The sequence below is a fragment of the Equus quagga genome, chromosome 7, assembly GCF_021613505.1.
Source record: "Equus quagga isolate Etosha38 chromosome 7, UCLA_HA_Equagga_1.0, whole genome shotgun sequence".
Classification (NCBI taxonomy): domain Eukaryota; kingdom Metazoa; phylum Chordata; class Mammalia; order Perissodactyla; family Equidae; genus Equus; species Equus quagga.
In genome coordinates, this window is record NC_060273.1 from 124,886,510 (window position 1) to 124,903,770 (window position 17,261).

Consider the following 17,261-nt stretch of genomic DNA (forward strand, 5'->3'; position numbering starts at 1 on the left):
GTAACCCTGGCTAATTAAATCAGAGTTAATCTAAGAAGGGTGTGTGTATGTGTGTGTGCGCGTGTGTGTGTGTGTTCTGCCACCTACACTCACCTAAAATACTGCAGCTATACAACTACTTAATGCGACCACTTTATGGTTGATTCAGAACACACAGTTAAAACCTCTTCACTACAGTTCAAGGAGCAACATCTGTGAAAAGTTATAATTTAATAATATCTTTAATGTTGTTTGGAACAACGTGTTAGAACTCGGTGTTTTCAGAAGACATCCATCACATAGAAGATTAAATCATGTCTGTGGGCCTCACATGAGATATGTGAATGTATATATTTTTTACTTGCTAACCTGCAGAAACAAAGACTATATAAAAGTATCTAAAGCCTATACAAGTACTTATTTGTACTTTTGGCCCAAACTATTTTAATGGTTTCATCTTGCAGCTGAGACGATGACGAACTGCTCCTTCTAGGAGTGTACCAATGTGTTCCAATCACTAGAATTCTCTCAGAAAATAACCCTGCTGCTCAGAGAGCCATCAATTGGACAAGCAGGAGGTTTTCTGACTAGCAGAATTGTGGGAGAGGGAGACAGAGGTCCCACGTACACAGCAACAAATTTTTCTTCAGATACATTTAATGCCTAATACTCTATAATTACGGTCAAAAGGTTCTTATATTTTTAAGATCATTGATGCTTGAGAATTTTGAGAGTTCATATCCTAAACTGGGGCCTTGCAAAATGCTATCCCTTGGACTGTTACCAAGCCCTTTTTGGGAGGAGGGAGGTAGACTGCATGAGGGTGCTATGCTTAAGGACATTTGAAAAATGATTTTAAAAAGTCAAATGAATTCTTTATTATGGGGTTTTTCAAAGCTTTTAACATATAAATCTCCAAGTTTTTGGGGTTGGAGCATATGGAAGCGTGGGAGCTATGGAATGCAGCAATTTCTAAACTTGTTTAGATATGGAACCCTTTGTAGGCTACTTATTAAGATCTCCTTTAAAAACTTTATAAATTCTGCAGAACAAAGTCTGTGAACGATATTGTAAAGAATAATTCTGGACTCATTATCATTTAACCTCAATAAATGCCTTGACTTTCTTCCCTCCACCTATCCAAATCTCAGAGTCGGAGGCATTTTGTTCCTACTTATATATTTAACTCTTCTCCTGACCACAGGGACCAATGCTTTTTCTCATCAAGGATCATTTAAGAAGGAGCTCAAAATTAAGTTAGAGTTGCTTCAGACCTGCAATAGCGCTTGTTCCTGCCCTAAGAAGAACTCTACAGCCCAGTTGTGGTAAGCAGTCTATTATCGTACATCCCTTACAGGACTCCCTGTGTTGGTCTCCAGCATAATCTTGATTTGGTTGTAACTCGGGTATGGCTCTCTTCTTGTCCACCTCTCCCAGGGTCTGGAGCCCTGATTCTAAGACAAATTTTTCATTGAAAGGTCCCTTGTTCAGATACTAATATCAATATCTCTTAAAACTAGTTTGCTTTTGAGAAAGAGAACCTACAGAAAAGAGAAACAGAACAGCTATAAGGAGGTAAAGTAGAATTTTCAGGTGGGAACAAATGGGCTGAAACAGTGGAAGGAGTGAGAAGCATTAAAGTAATAATTAAGTCATTTAATTTGAGAATTTTGTTAGTTGATTTTATTAACTGGTTGCTAATTTCAATAAGACTGGGACATTGCCTCAATTTAGACAAATAAGTAAATAATGACTGGATTAATTAAACAATTTGTTAAAATAATCTAACTAGTCTACCTGGCCACAATGACTTCCTGTCACACCAACAGAATGCTATTAATAGAGTTTTATATTAGCTTTTTTTTAGGATGTTAGAAGAATTAATGAGAGCTCTTAAAAAAAAATTTAAATGGAAAATTCTTCTTTGGTTATTATGCTGTATAATAAAGCTATACCTCATTAAAAATTTAAGTTGGGTGCCTAATAAAACACGAATATAGTGCTATTTCATTTAGACACATATTGTTCCATTGCCTGCTTATACAAAGTAATTTTACATTTACACTCAAGATTTTACCTGATGATGTTAATAAAGTATACAAATATGAAACTAATTTTACAATTTCTGTAGTCTTTGTCAGCTGGTTCATTTTGTTTAAAATATGGAATTAAAAAGACATACCAAAAAAACTCTACAAATCGTAATTTCAAGTGATGCAAGATAGTAAATAGCAAGGAATGCACAGCATATGGTTATGTTGAATAATGACTCCTAGTGTTGATGCTAGTTGACAGAACAGGATGAGTGTTCCCCAAGCAGAATCATATTGTGTGGATTAGTCACACTAAATTTTTTAATGAATATTTATCAATATATACCAGATTCAAGGATTTCAGAGTCTTACTAAAAGCAGGAAATCATCAAAGATCTAAAAATATTCCTGAAAAAAGCATTTATATTTACCAAAAAAAGGGCAAAATGGCAGTAACAATTCTACACCTCAAGACTGCTAACATATGCCAATTCAAGCTATTAGCCCTATGAGCACTCTATATAAGTTTCAGTATGTTTTCAATTTTCTAGTTTCCTGTGTTTCAAAAGAATGAAAGTTTTATTATTGGGAATACAAAATTGTACAACATTAAGCAGTTTGAAAGTAGACCTAAAAAGAAAGAAACTAAGTACAATAGCTTTAGATAATTTTAAATGATTATATCTAAGAAGATGCAATAATAACCAAAATATCAGAGTTTTCTAGTCAATCCGATATTTTGACAACTCTTAAGAAGAGTTAAAAAGCAGTATCAAAAGGTAGGGAAAACAGATGAAAAATCCTCTGTGATGGAGAAGCAGAAATGCTACTATATACATGAGAAAAGGCTGAATTTATAACAAGAGCCACACCACCAGATTTGGTCTGGCCTCTGAACAGCCCTCAGCCTCAGCGCATTCCCTCCCCTTCTTGCTCCCTCCACTCCCATCACACTCACACATTCCCCCTGGGTGCATGCCTAAACGCTCTGCCCTCAACCCTACTACTGTACTCCTCGTATCTATGTTATGATATGGTTAAGACTTGTCTTTTCTCACATAGACTAAGCTTTATGAGATAAGAGACTGTGTTTAGTTTGCTCAGCAATGTGTGCCTAATGCTCAGCATGTAAACATCTGTTAAAGAAATGAAAGAGGGAAAGCCATGGTCAGAATTCTTTTGTTCTCCACAGACAACAGTATCTACTGTGCATTTCCACAGACAATGTGAAATCATGTGGTAGTCACACAATGAATGTAAATTTTACTGAAAGGGTATTGCAGGACGCACAGAGGAAATAACATTGTGAGAGATTGACAAAAATGTTGAAATCTAGCATATGCTTAGAATTGAAAACAACGAGTGAAGTCAGTATCCTAGATAACTTTAATGGGAATATAATGGTTAATACGCCATGGCAATGTGAACGATAAACTCAAAACTTTCTGTGCAATCTTTTCTTCAGCACTAAAAGAAGTATACAGAATTGTGTAACACATTCATTCTCAGTTAATTTTTTCTAGTTAAACATGGCTAAGAATACAAGGAAAATGAATATGGCAGAATATCCTTGTTCACAAACAAAAGTCTTTAAGTATTCAGAATTTTGAAAACTCTTGATAATGGTCATCTGAGAGTTACTTTTATTCAATGTCCTTAGAACATATGCTTAAAGAGATACCCACCCAAATATTTCATGACTTTTACCAGGTAACACAGGTTTATAAGCAAGCCATAGTAAACTGGAAGGAAACAACATGTAGTCAAACAGCTCCACACACATTAGTAATTGGTTAATGCTGAACCAACAGTTTAATTTGGTAAGATAATAACAGTATTAACACAATAATAATAATTAAACTGGGTTTATAGCTAAATTTGGCAAGTTAAAACAACTCATCCACATAAAGACAGCCTCTTATTCTCTTTTATGAACAATGGAGAATATGTCATTCATTAATCCACTGAATAATTATTTAAAATCACTCACTAGCTATGTGACCTTGGGTAAGTTACTTAAACTTGGTGTACCTTTGTACAACACAGTATTTGACACTGTTTAATAGAACCATGTCTACAGTACCACTCCCCACTTTGTTCTTGAGATGCAGAGCTGGAGAAGGCAAACAAAGAAATATTATGGAAGATGCTAGTGGGAATGTGTGAAGGGCTAAAGGCCAAGGGAATTGATGTTTAGAGTTAGAAGCCAATATTTTTTCACCCCTAAGTAACAAACTAACCACATCTGCATTTGTTTGAGAGGCTACAGTAGAGTATAGTAACCTAACTGTGTACACGTTGTTTATCAGAAGTTATCAGAGAGAAAAGGTGTTTAGGAAGGTAGGAAATAGGTAGTAGTTTGAATGTGAAAGATAAACTAAGGGTTAATCATCAGTATTTGATGATTACTCATCAGCAGATTCTAAGGTCTTATTCTTAGATTTCTTTACAGTTATGGGCTTGTCTTGTTTTTTGTTTTGTAGAGGCGTTCTAATTTTTTTTATGAAAAGAATTGGGAAAGTAGAACTAGTATTTTGAATTTTAAGAGCCATAAAATTTCAGTAGGCTGTATTCAAAATGGAAAAAACACCCCAAAGTATAAAAAAATATGAACAAAATATATAATTTATCTTTTTGTTTAATTCGAGGAAAGGAAGAGGAATTGTAAAGTGGGGCATCATCAATATCTAATAGATAAATACTAAACTAATCCTTTAATCTTTAAAATTCTTCTTGACATCTAACATTTATGTTTCACTTCTACTTAGGGGCTGTTGAGCCTAAAAGTCCAAAATGAAATAACTGGTAGAGAGTTCAAAACAGCTGATATGGTTTATACCAACTTTTAAAGTAGGGAAAGTATAGAAAATAAATATTGGGGTCTGGCCCAATGGTGCAGTAGTTAAGTTTGCATGCTCTGCTTTGGCGGCCTGGGGTTCACAGGTTCGGTTCCTGGGCACAGACATTTACGCCACTCATCAAGTCATGCTGTGGAGGCATCCCACACAAAAAAAAATAGAGGAAGATTGGTAGAGCTGTTAGCTCAGGGCCAATCTTTCTCACCAACATAAATGAATAAATAAATAAATAAATAAATAAATAAAAATATTGACATGATCATCTAAACATGGACAAAGAAAGGAAAACAATATTAATCGCATATATGCTGGTGGAAACAAACACATTACCTTTACTAAAAAGCCTAAATGAAATATTTAGTCTTGATTCAGATCTAAACTTCTTTCATCTCTGTACCGTGAATACCAGAAACCTGTTTAAGCAATGTAGCGTATTCAGAAAATGTTAGTTACCTCAAAACCTTACATTTACTTCACATGTACAGTGAAAGATCTAAGATGCAGCTCTCCAACCTAAAACCAACATATTTCATTCGTCCCCTAGACCCTGAAATCCTTATCAGACAAAACACTTAAACCAAAAGTTCCATGAGGACAGGGGCGTAGTCTATTTTCTACTCTCCTGAATCCCCAGGGTCCAATATTAAGCCCGGAACATAACTGCTACTCATAACTCATTTGCTTAGAGATTGACTGAATGAAGTACAGAGTTTTCTGAATATTTCAAACTGCTTATTGTAATTTAATTTTCTCCTATATTGATTTATAGAAATAGCTTTGATCCTCTAATGTTTGCAAATTGGAAATAATTTGGTTCATTATTTAAGAGATCATAAAATACTCTGAACTCTATGAAGCCAGGGGGTTATGAGCTAATGAATAAATTCAGATGATATACACAAAGTAGTAAGAGTTTAGCACACATTGGGTTTTTGCATATACTGTCTGAAAGCAGTAGGGACCCATTGTAGCATAGAAACGGTATTTTCAAGTACAAGTAAACCAGGCCAGTTGTGAAAAGAATAAAAACCCAATGATAAATAGACAAACAATTCCACTACTAACTGTACAATGCTTATTTTTATGTAAGAAACCGGAAAACTCCCTCCTGATGGGCTGTCAGTTTCCTGAAGGCATGGGTTGTGGCTATCCTGGAATCTCATCATCTACAACAGAATTCTGAAACTTTTGCTCTCAAGACCCTTTATACTTTTAAAAGTTCTTGAGGACCTCAAGAGCTTTTGTTTATGTGGACTATATTTGCAATATTCAAAATTAAAATTGAGAAAATTTAAAAACATGTATCAATTCATTTAAAAATAACAAACTCAGTACATGATAATATAAATAACAAATTCTTTATGAAAAATCGTTATATTTCCCAAACAAAAAATCTTGTGAGGGTAATGTTTTACACTTTTGCAAATCTGTTTGACAGCTGGATTGAATGAAAACAGTTGGATTCTTATTAGCTTCTGCATTCAAACAGATGTGACTTTTTTTTTTAATTGAGGCAACACTGGTTTATAAGAAATGTTATTCTAATTGAAATATATGAAGAAAATCTGGCCTCATGCAGGTATGGAACTGAAGAGAGGATGACCCTGTAGATCACCAGAAAGAGCTCTGGGAACTCCCAGAGGTCCCATTCCACACTTTGAAAAACACTGGTCTACACTATCGTCTGTCACAAGGCTATTGCTCAATAACCATTTGCTAAATTAATGAAAAGTTTAGGGAAAAAGAAAGAAATTCTCAGGGCATAGATACATATATGCAAACACACAAATGATGTACACATTCATTTTTGACTCAACTGATAATATTATTTATAAATGCTGATTGCTTTGCTGCAATGAAATGTTAATTATCCCAATTTCTCAGCTCATTACAACTAAATTGAGATGTAGATTGAAGGAGAGTAGTCTGGATAAAAAAGCGAAAAACAGTAAAACTAATGTATATAATTCCAAAATTTAATAAAAATAAATGGATGACTAGAAAGATACTTTTTACTTGAAAAAGTACCAAGCTTAACAAAATCAAGTGGCTAAGAGGAATGGTCTATGGGTCTCTTTAAAGCAGGAAATTAGATTGAAACACTTTACTGAACACAAGCTGGATTCTAATATTTTTAGTATCCTACATGCCATTTCTAATTAATTCACGAAAACCACAAGAAAAAAATGTTGCTCACATTTTTAGCACTTCTGCTTTAAATATTAATAGGAATTAACCAAATACCAGAGAAAATATATTGATTAAAAGATTTTACAATTTCCAAAATCATAATTTTTGTTCTTTAAAAAGAGGCTTAAGTGAATTCAGAAATAAAAATATAATTTTTAAGATTATATATTAGATTTTTAAAGATGTCATCTCACTCTGTTGCAAAGAATAACTTACTTTGCCTTTTCTTGATGCTGTTTCTCCTGAGAAGCCATTTTGGATTCTGTCCCAAGATTTTTTGGCATCCTCTGCCTCCTCTTTCTACTTGGTGCAATATCAGTGACATCAGGACTTGAAATAATAGAATCATCTCTTCTTAAAGGAGCTAAAATAAAATGACATAAAAATGTGACCCAACAAAATCATGCATATAATTTGTGAGTAAAGTATTAACCTGCTGCTTTAGCACTGATATAAAGTAACAATTATAATCAGCAAAATTCTTTTTTAAAAATTTATTCAGATTTGGTGAAGTGAGCCAGTTAGACAGCGTGTAATACTTTGATATCAATATTGTATATTGATACATATGGAATATACAATAAAGTATATTGTACACATGGAATAATCTGATCAAAATGGTCTTTTCCTGTCTTGGGCAACAACCTTCCCAAATGCATTACAGGCACAGTTTGATCTCTCAGTGCTAGAAGTAAATAGAAGTGCCTTAGAGGGACCTCTAAAAGGTGTTTGGGGGCAAAAATATTGCTATAGGAATAATATGAATCAAATTGATATTAAACAGCAATTATTAGCAGGAATGGGGACGTCTGCTAGCGATCCAGGGATAATTTCATAGACTTTTCGGCCAACTGTGGGGAATAAGCACAAGAAAAATGTAAGAAAATACTAACGAATGTCTCCAAGGTGGCTAAACCATTAAATTACCTGTAAAAGTATTTGATACACATGAGACAGAAGCAACAACAGAAACAGGCTTGATCTATTTTCCTTTATAAACAACTTAGTTCTAAAGAGCTTTAGGGGAGTTCAGAATATTCAGTCTTCCATCCAATACACAGCACATTCTGCAATACTACATGTTCCTGTAAAAGAAAAGAGCTCTTTTGCTACTGGCAAATAAAGAATGGGGTAATAGAGGGCTAACAGAGGCACTTTTGTTATTTGCACCTCAATCAATAACTGATGATTTACTAATTAGTATACTGAATAACAAAAATATGTAAATTGGTGAAAACAAGGCACAAAAACAAGCATGACAAACATTGCATATCGGCTCTCATGAGTGAAATTAAAGGCATTCGAGATACACAGATTGGTTAAAATATTTCAGAGACACTCCCCACCATTCTATGGACAGGGCATAAGAATCCAGAGAGGTCTGTCTACTCTTAGAGATAACGCCCTGTGCTAATCTTAGTAGTTCTGTGTCTAGTTGTGAACTCCGGACAACTGCGGTGGCCTGATGCCAGGAACAATCGCCATTCCTGCCTCAGAAATCTTTATACTTGTCAAAAGTGAACATTTTATGTGAGGGGGTGACTGGGACACCTAAAAGGACAAATAGCTGAAAATTCTTCAAACTTACAGGACAGGTTCACAAATTATTTTGTGCTTACTTGCTAGTAAATATTTAATTGGTAATTGTCCGTATGTGTGGGAAAACATAGTCGGATGATTTATTATTATTATCCCACGCTTCAAACTTCTTGGTGGCTACCATTATTTACCACAAAGAACATACGAGTTGTGTATAACCAAGTGTTTCAGGTCACTTCACTGCACGATTTTTATTCCTTTCTCTTGACAATTGCAGTGTAGCCTCTCTATACCATTGTCATGAGGAAAATGGGATGGCATACAAAGTTAATTACTGTTTAAATGAAATCCATATTTTTTGGTTTGTGTTTGCACCATGAGAAACAGTCTTCCCTTTAATTTATTACACACATGTAATAGCACATTGTATGGTGATAGCTTCTCTTAATTTATACATTCCTTTACAATGAAGTTTTAATAATATTTGTATAGGCTTTAATAAAAGGAAAAATGTTCCATCCTATCCTTTCCTCTCCACCCCACAATGCCAGAAACCAGCAAAAAGAGGTACTACTCTAATACCTAAGTATTAAATTCCTCATCTCAAGCATTCCTCAAATTTCAACCCATCCTACTTCTATTCTCTTCTTGGGCTAATGTTTGGTCCTCTTATTCCACTTGGTCTTGATGCTGGATACTATATTTCTATTCTGACGTTGGATCCCTTGAACAATGATTCTGGGTCTCCAAACAGCAAAGCTGTTTTGTCTACTACAACAGAAGGGATCTGAACTACATCTACAGGGAGTCAAATACGGGATTTCCAAAATCTCTACATTATTCATAACCTTACATATTTCTAAGAGCAACAATTAAAGCCTTCACTTGCAAGTCTTGCATCCCATTTTTAAGGAAAAAAAATCAATTCATATTAAATTTACTAGGCTATACATACTCATTTTAGCTATGAGGAAGAGTGTGAATTGAGTTGGAAAAGAAAGATAAATGTTCAAAGGGTAATAAGGAGGAGTGTGGCCTGATTGAAGTCGTGTTCATGGGAGAGAGAGAGAGATGCAGGAAATGAGAAGGGATAATTATGAGCAGCAGAGAAGGAGGGGAAGGAAAAAGGAGACAGATATATTAAATAAATTTGCAAGCTTTCAACTCCAGGCAGAAGAGTATAAATTTGATACTGGCTGTGGTGTTTTTTCCTAAGGTTCTACATCCAGAATCCTCAGTTTTTAATATTATCGTCAGTTTCTCTGTCATGAGAATGTCTTTCACTGTTTCCAAGACTCTTTTAAAAAAGAAAAGAAAAACTATTGCCAATGAACTTACTACAGCTGAAATACTAACTGGCAGAGCTATGGGATGAATTTCCAATTCTCACTAGGTTCACTGCCTCTAGAAAATGGGGAATCTTTCCACAAGCCTTGCTATTGTAAAAGGTGGCTCCACAGAAAGCCACACTTCTTCCCGTCTGACAGAAGAGCTGCAGGAGCCTGGCAGCAGCAGTTCAGACATGAGAGCTGCAGAGCGTTGGCTTCCCTGGGTACTCTCAATGTCCAAACGCAAGGGCACGCTTGGCTAAAACGCCAGAATCTGGATAAACCCCATGAGTTAAACCACCTGGTAAACTTAAGTCTCTGACCATTAAACCCTTAAACCTCAATGTTTTTAGAAACAATTTTTCAAGTTTATAATTCATTATTTATCAGGGCCTCATTTTTTGTATCATATCTATGGATTTTCTTCCCTCTTCATATGATATATAGCTTCCCTCACAGAGTCTGCAAAACTCCTCTTCTCACCGCCCCCCAAACACACACACTTATCTTCATCCCTTGCCCCTCCTCCCCCCTCCAAAAAAATTAATGTCCTGAGGCATGTTATTCATGGCATTGGCTACTTAGCTATTAAATTATTGAATGAAGCAGGCTCTGATCTTCAGGTCCCTAGAGCATGAAAAAAATGTGTGCTGTTTGCAATACGCCATGTCTAAACAAAAAACTCTCAGTGGTTCCCCACTGCCTATAAAATAAATGCCTAAGATCCTAACCTTGCATTAGAATCCCTCTACAATGCGACCGTCACCTGCCTCTCTGACTATACCTTCCAGGAATCTCCTACCACGGTATATAAACTATTCCAACGGCTCCAGGGTTGCTACATCTTCCTTTGTGTTCCTTACTTTCCCTGTCTTGAATGTTCTCCAGTTCTCTCTTGGCTCGACTATGTGCTCTCTTCCAGCACAGCCCATTTCAGTCATTGCGGTCACCTGTAGGAGTTCCAATCCACAGCAATCTCTTCTTTCTCTACAGGGCTTATAGTTTGAACCATTCATTTTACACATACCATCTTGCATTGTTATTCTCTTTTTATGCATATCTCCTGTTTCTCTAACTAGATCATGAACACCCTACAGCTAGAGGCCATGACTTATAGTTGGCTATATCCCTAACATATAACCCAAAGCGTTAGACCTGAGGAATATGAAGACTTGAAGTTTATTTTTGAATGTGTACCTTATTTTTTTAATCAAAATTTATTTACGTGGGCATCTAGACGAGGTACTGTAGGGAAATTAGAGTCAGAAGACCTGAGTTTGGGTCTCTAGTTCAGCCATTTACCTTGAACCAATTACAGAATCTCCAAGTTCCTGAGCTGAAAAAATGTATATTAACCATGATTTCTGACATGATTAAATGGGATACTATGAACTGTTTTATAAATCATAGTGTCAGAAATATGTGGTATCAGTAACAAGTATTACTAACAAAATGTGTGCCCTTATAAAAGATCAAACTGAAATTCATTGAGATGAATTTGAAGAACTTTTAGGCTATCTTCTATAGCTGCTTAGAGACATACAAATAAAATTTTTAAAAAGTAAGATAAATTCATGGTTTTCCAAATTCAAAATAACCCAATTGTCACAGAACTGTCATCCATTATGAAGACAGGTACAGTCCACTATGGCTGTTTTTCACTATTTTATTCACTTCACTAAGTGTTTACAATCAATAAGTCATTTTGTTTTATTTCAAAAGATATAACACAGCGAGGCGAAAAACCAAAATCTAAACCTTAAGATACTACCCTAAGTAAATCCGAAACTTCAAAAAACATACTCTTTCTTTCACTGGGGAAAACAAGCAACCAATGGCTGGGGCTACCTTCTGTCTCTGTAGTTTGTCTTACTGACAGGTACAAAGATAAGCAAAAAAGAAGCTTAGATAAGGTTGGTCATGCCATACTTCAGTAAGTACTATCTTAAAGAGACCTATCTTGAGGTAGTAAATTTCTAATCTGACCAAATAAGCAAACATTATTTTCCCTCCCCATTCATCAAATAGCCCTTTTCCAAACCTGTAATCAGTTCCTACCCAGTTTCCACAATCTAATCTGAATAACTGATGGCCATCTTACACGAAAGGTCAATGGTCTAACCTATTAATCAGCAATCACCAAATAAACTGATAATTAACATTGCACTAAACACTTAAAAGTGTGTGTGTGTGTGTGTGTGTATCCACGTATGTACACTTTTCCAAAAGTCAGGCTCCTCTTTTAGCCAGCACAGCTGGAAGTCAGACTTAATGACAAATACCTACTGACACTGGGGTAACCCGAGAGGTCATCTTTGGAAATCTAATACACTCAATGTCAGAGGCAGGGTGGGCCACTAAAGAAAAAGTACAGACTCCAGAAGTATTCACAGCATTAAAAAAAAAGTAAGTTGAATATATTAAGTATTGTTCTATACCTACAAAACAATCCAATTGAAAAAATGTATTTCTAAAAATTTTAATAGCAAATGAGTTCAGTTCTTGAAATTTTAAGGATTCATTCATTCTTTCACTTATTCAACAAGTATTTACTGAGTGTTTTCTGTGTGTCAGGCATCATCCAGAAGACACTGCCACCATGTATTCAAAAAGTTTATAATTGAGTAGGGCAGAAGGACACCATCTGCAAGAAAGCTGTAAGTCATGCAAGCAATTATAAAAGAAATAATTTGAAAGTTCTAAGATAGGCGCAGCTTTCTAACCTTTTACTATGTTTCCCAAATTAATCTTTGAAGCTTCAATTTCTTTTTTCCAATAGCAAACACTGATTATAACTTGATTTCTTGCATTTTTTTTTCCTGTATGGATATTTCTTTGGATAGCATAACCATCGGTATCAGATGGCTCTGAAGTAGATTTCCCAAAAAAGAAAATTAAAAGGCTAGCTCACTATGAGCAAACAGGCGAGGAAAGGCAGGGTTTTAAAATTAAGTTTTAAGGCTGTTTCAAAGTGAACTCAAACAGCATATCCGAATTGAAACTGCACAATTACTTTTTGGATAATCCTTTACATTGTCCCACAACATCCTTAGTAGATTTCATCACACTTGTAATAGTTTATCTAATATTTATAAGCTCCATGAAGGCAGGGGCTGAGTGTGTCTTATTTACTGTTAGAGTAGTGTGATCTCTAACACACAGTAATTCCTCAATAAATATTAGTCGACTGATTGATATAACTTCTTAAATACTAACAGAGTTAATCATATACTTCTTAAAAATTATTTGGAACCTATGTAAAATACTACCCTATTGCCTAGCTATGTCTGCTGCTGTCAGTCCAGTTAACATTAAGAAGAATATTAGTGGGGAAAAGCAGTTTATAAAAGAGCAAAATTACCCTTCAATTTATATTATTTTGTAGTTAAAAATAAATACTGGAAAGCAGTTTAATTGTCAATAAGTTTTCAGAAAACAAAACTACAAGTTTTCAGCTTTCACCAGCTTTATAAAGGGGCCTCTGCTGCGACCCACGTCATGAAATGTTTGGAGCCAACATAAAGCTTTCATTGTTGTTTGTAAGTCAGGGATGGATTTCTGTCAACATAAGACATTGTTTTTTAGCATTTTCTGCATAGAGATTTAAAGCTTTTTGAAATTTTCATTCTTTTTTATTTTGGTCAACTTTTAATAACACTTACACTTTTTACAGATCTTAGAGAGGATTTCATTGAACTAGCATAAATGAAAAAATTAGACCAAAATAAAACCTTGTTTTAAGAAATAATAGGGTATCTTTCAGTTTATTTTTATCTTAGTAATGTATTACCAGCACATTATCTGCAGTGACTCTAGGTTAACCGGCTAGAACTAGGACAAGATCACTAGTTTAACTAGCACCAGAATAGGATGAAAGTGGCAAAAGTGAAGCACTGCATAATTATACAGTGAACTAGGCAGATAAGAATCATTAATCTAGGTCACAAACCCTTTCTTTAAATATTAACAGGGTGGGAAGAAGGACTTGATTGTGTTTACGTGCCTTGATAGACTTTTGCACTTCATTTTGCCAGCATTTGCTTAATCTTAGAAAAATCTGGAATAATTCTGATACATTAAGAAAAGTACGCCATTTGCACATTGTTAAACTCCTTTGCAATACGGGTAAAGCCTTTGTGATATAATTCAGTCAGTTTGTGGTGGTTCTACCAAGAGGAAACACGAGGCTAAATTTCAGAGGCTTCCCTTGAAAACTGTGGAATGATTTTCAAAAAAGGAGATTCCCAGATCTGCAGTTGTCCCAACTAGTTTTCAAACCAAATGTGACTAAGACAATACTTTTACTAAGTAGGATAAAGAAAAATTCTCTGCCAAATGGTCAAATAACTTAGATAATGTTTATACTGAATTAACAAAACACTTCAGAAGGATCCTAAACTTAACTCTGGTAATCACTATCTCAATGACCATGGGCAAATCACGGAACAATTCTGTAAAGGTTTATATTTTAATCTATAAAATTAGGCATGCAGCAGTTAGACCAAATAGTAACTTCTGGTATAAAAATTCTGATTCTATAATTTAAGTCATTATGATTTTTATAAACGATTCTCTTATATTGACTGAATTTGGTAAGAAAAACTCAATACACTTTCAGACCATTTTGAAGCATTTTAAGTTAGTATTGGGTAAACGTCTTGTACCAATGAAAAAGTTTTTCTTGAGAAATTTCACTTCCAAACATCCACATACTTTTCTGTGTATTACACTGTTTCACATTCTTTATGGATTTTTTATTTTTCAATAAAAATTTTGTAAAGTTTTTACTTTTAAACAAATAGTTTTATTATTATTATTATTTTGGTGAGGAAGCTTGGCCCTGAGCTAATAGCTGTTGCCAGTCTTCCTCTGTTTGCCTGAGGAAGATTGACCCTGAGCTAACATCTATGCCAATCTTGTGCTTTGTATATGGGACATCATCACAACATGGCCTAATGAGTGGTGTGTAGGTCCGTGCCCAGGATCTGAACCCACAAACTCCAGGCCACTGAAGCAGAGCACATGAACTTAACCACTAGGCCACCGGGTCAGCTCCCTAAAGAAATAATTTGTATATTTTTTTGTCTTAATGCTCAAAATTAGACAAAAGCAAAAATTATTTTAAGCATCAATTTGACAAAGAGAATATCATTTGGGGAATTTATTACAGTTTACTATGAATGTATACTCTTTACACTACTTGGTTAGCAAACTTCATAGTCACTGTTACCAATCCTGTTCAGCAGGCTACTCAGTAATGCGCTGTCTTAGGACAAAGCCTTCATAATGCCACTATCCCCACAACTTGCCAAGAGTCATACTGGGAGTCATTCTTGATGCCTTCCAAAACTTCATCTGGCACATCCAATCAGCACCTCCCTAAAACTAAAAACTAAAAATTAAAAACTAAAAGGTTCTTAAATTTGTCTAAAAGTTCTCTGCATCCACAGTACTTCCATAATCTCTTGCTTAGATTATTGCTATAGCTTACAAATGGCCAAAGCAGTTACAATTCACTCCCTACAAAATATCCAGGAGAGTTTTTCTAAAAACGCAAATATGATCAAGTCATGTCTTTTTCCACTGCCTTAAAGACAAAGATAAAACTCCCTAATGCACTTTAACATCGTCTTTTTTTCCTGGTGCAGCTTACTTTTACAGGCTTACTGAATTTGGTCTGATGTACCATTCTCTCTCTCCTGGATTTTGCACATATGATCTTCTTCCAGAAATACTGCTATACCACCTCTCACTCAACTGGCTCTCACCCATCCTTGACATCTCAGTAAAAATATCACACTGTCAGGAAGCCTTAGACGTCTAGGTTAGATGTCCCTTCTCTGGGCCCCCACAGCACCTTTTACTACTCCTATCTCTGCAGAACGGAGGACTGGTTAAGGTCACAGACTAAGAAAAATGAAGTGGGAGAAAAGTATTTTGGGTTCTCCTAGGGAGTAGCAGATACAGTGAGGTTGAATCTTATTGTAAAGTCAGTGCACAAGGCAAACAATTACAATTAATCAAAACTACCGTTGAAAATTCCTTAAACTGCCCAGTAAGTAGAGTATATAATAGTGTATTTAACTCTGTATGGTAATATTCATGCATAAATATCTAATGAATACCATAGTATATAATTTCATAGAGAAATTGTATGCAGAAAGAAGATTACTTGAGGTTTTCAATAATCTAAACACATCATCAATACAGAAACATTCAACTTGCTAGCTCTTCTGGTTAAATGTCCTTGTCTTAATCTTCTGTGGAAGATGTATCAGTTACTCTAATGTTTCCTCAGTGAGATTTCTTTATGGTTCCAAATGAATTTTTCATTGTTTTCTTTCCTGGATGAAGACATTATCACCTTACTTGCTTGACTAGCTAAATAGCGCTTACTATTTCTTTGTAATAGCCCCAGACCTTAAAGTTACTCATATTTGTTCATCAGTTTTTCCCATTGCTATTTACTCTCATCTGGCTTGATTATACCCACTACTCGAGGACATATACTTGTTAAGCGGAATAGCAGGCAACCGGCAGAACTATTTAAAAATCGAATTTTCTTCACCCTTTGTAAAATCTATATTTACATAGAAAATATAGTTAAATAAGGTTAAATATATATGATGCGACTCCATCATAATTCATAAATGAGTAGGAAGCTCAAATTTCAATCTCTCAAGGGCTTTTAATTGTGAAGTAGGGACATCATAGTACAGCAGAGTTACACACCTCAGTCTCCCTGAAATTCACAAAATAAGCTCTTACACAGACGCATTCACCATAATGTTTAGTAATAAATTAAAATGTAAAAACTATTACTATGAAGGGCTAGTAATTTTTAGGCATTATAATTTTGTATAAAATGAAAAAAAAAAAGATGAGACTACCAATACAAGAAACCTCTGTCCAATGAAGTGAATGCTGTATGTATCCCCCCATTTTTGATATTTATACTATTCCATAGTAAACTGGCATTGAGAAAAATGGTCCATCATGTTGTCTGGTAGGTTGTGGGTGCTCAAAGTACTATTGTGGAATGAAGATAGCATCAAGGAAAATACTGAAGATTTTATAAATAAAATAGAATTTAAAAGACAGCAAACTTTTGTAGTTAAGTGCAAATTTAAGCAAAAATAATAAAATAAAAGTTCGATGAATTTACTTATCCACAAACATAACTTCTAAATAAAAGAAGTCTGTAATATTCATTATGAAGTAAACACTGAATTCAAAGCCTAATACATTTAACTAGAGTTGGCATTTAAAACGTCCTTGTGGAGAATATTATAACCGTGTACAAAGGAGTATATTATTTCTAAATAATGGTTACC

At 34.8% G+C, this 17,261-nt stretch overlaps 1 protein-coding gene across 10 annotated transcripts in view; it reads right to left on the reverse strand.

Moving 5' to 3' along the window:
* The window catches only part of XRCC4 (X-ray repair cross complementing 4), a 287,532-nt gene that overhangs the window by 138,036 nt on the left and 132,235 nt on the right, over positions 1-17,261 (reverse strand). For all 10 annotated transcript variants that reach the window (XM_046668025.1, XM_046668024.1, XM_046668017.1 and 7 more), the window contains one exon: positions 7,277-7,424. In XM_046668025.1, the coding sequence (XP_046523981.1) occupies positions 7,277-7,424 (148 nt within the window). The remainder of the gene's footprint in view (positions 1-7,276; positions 7,425-17,261) is intronic.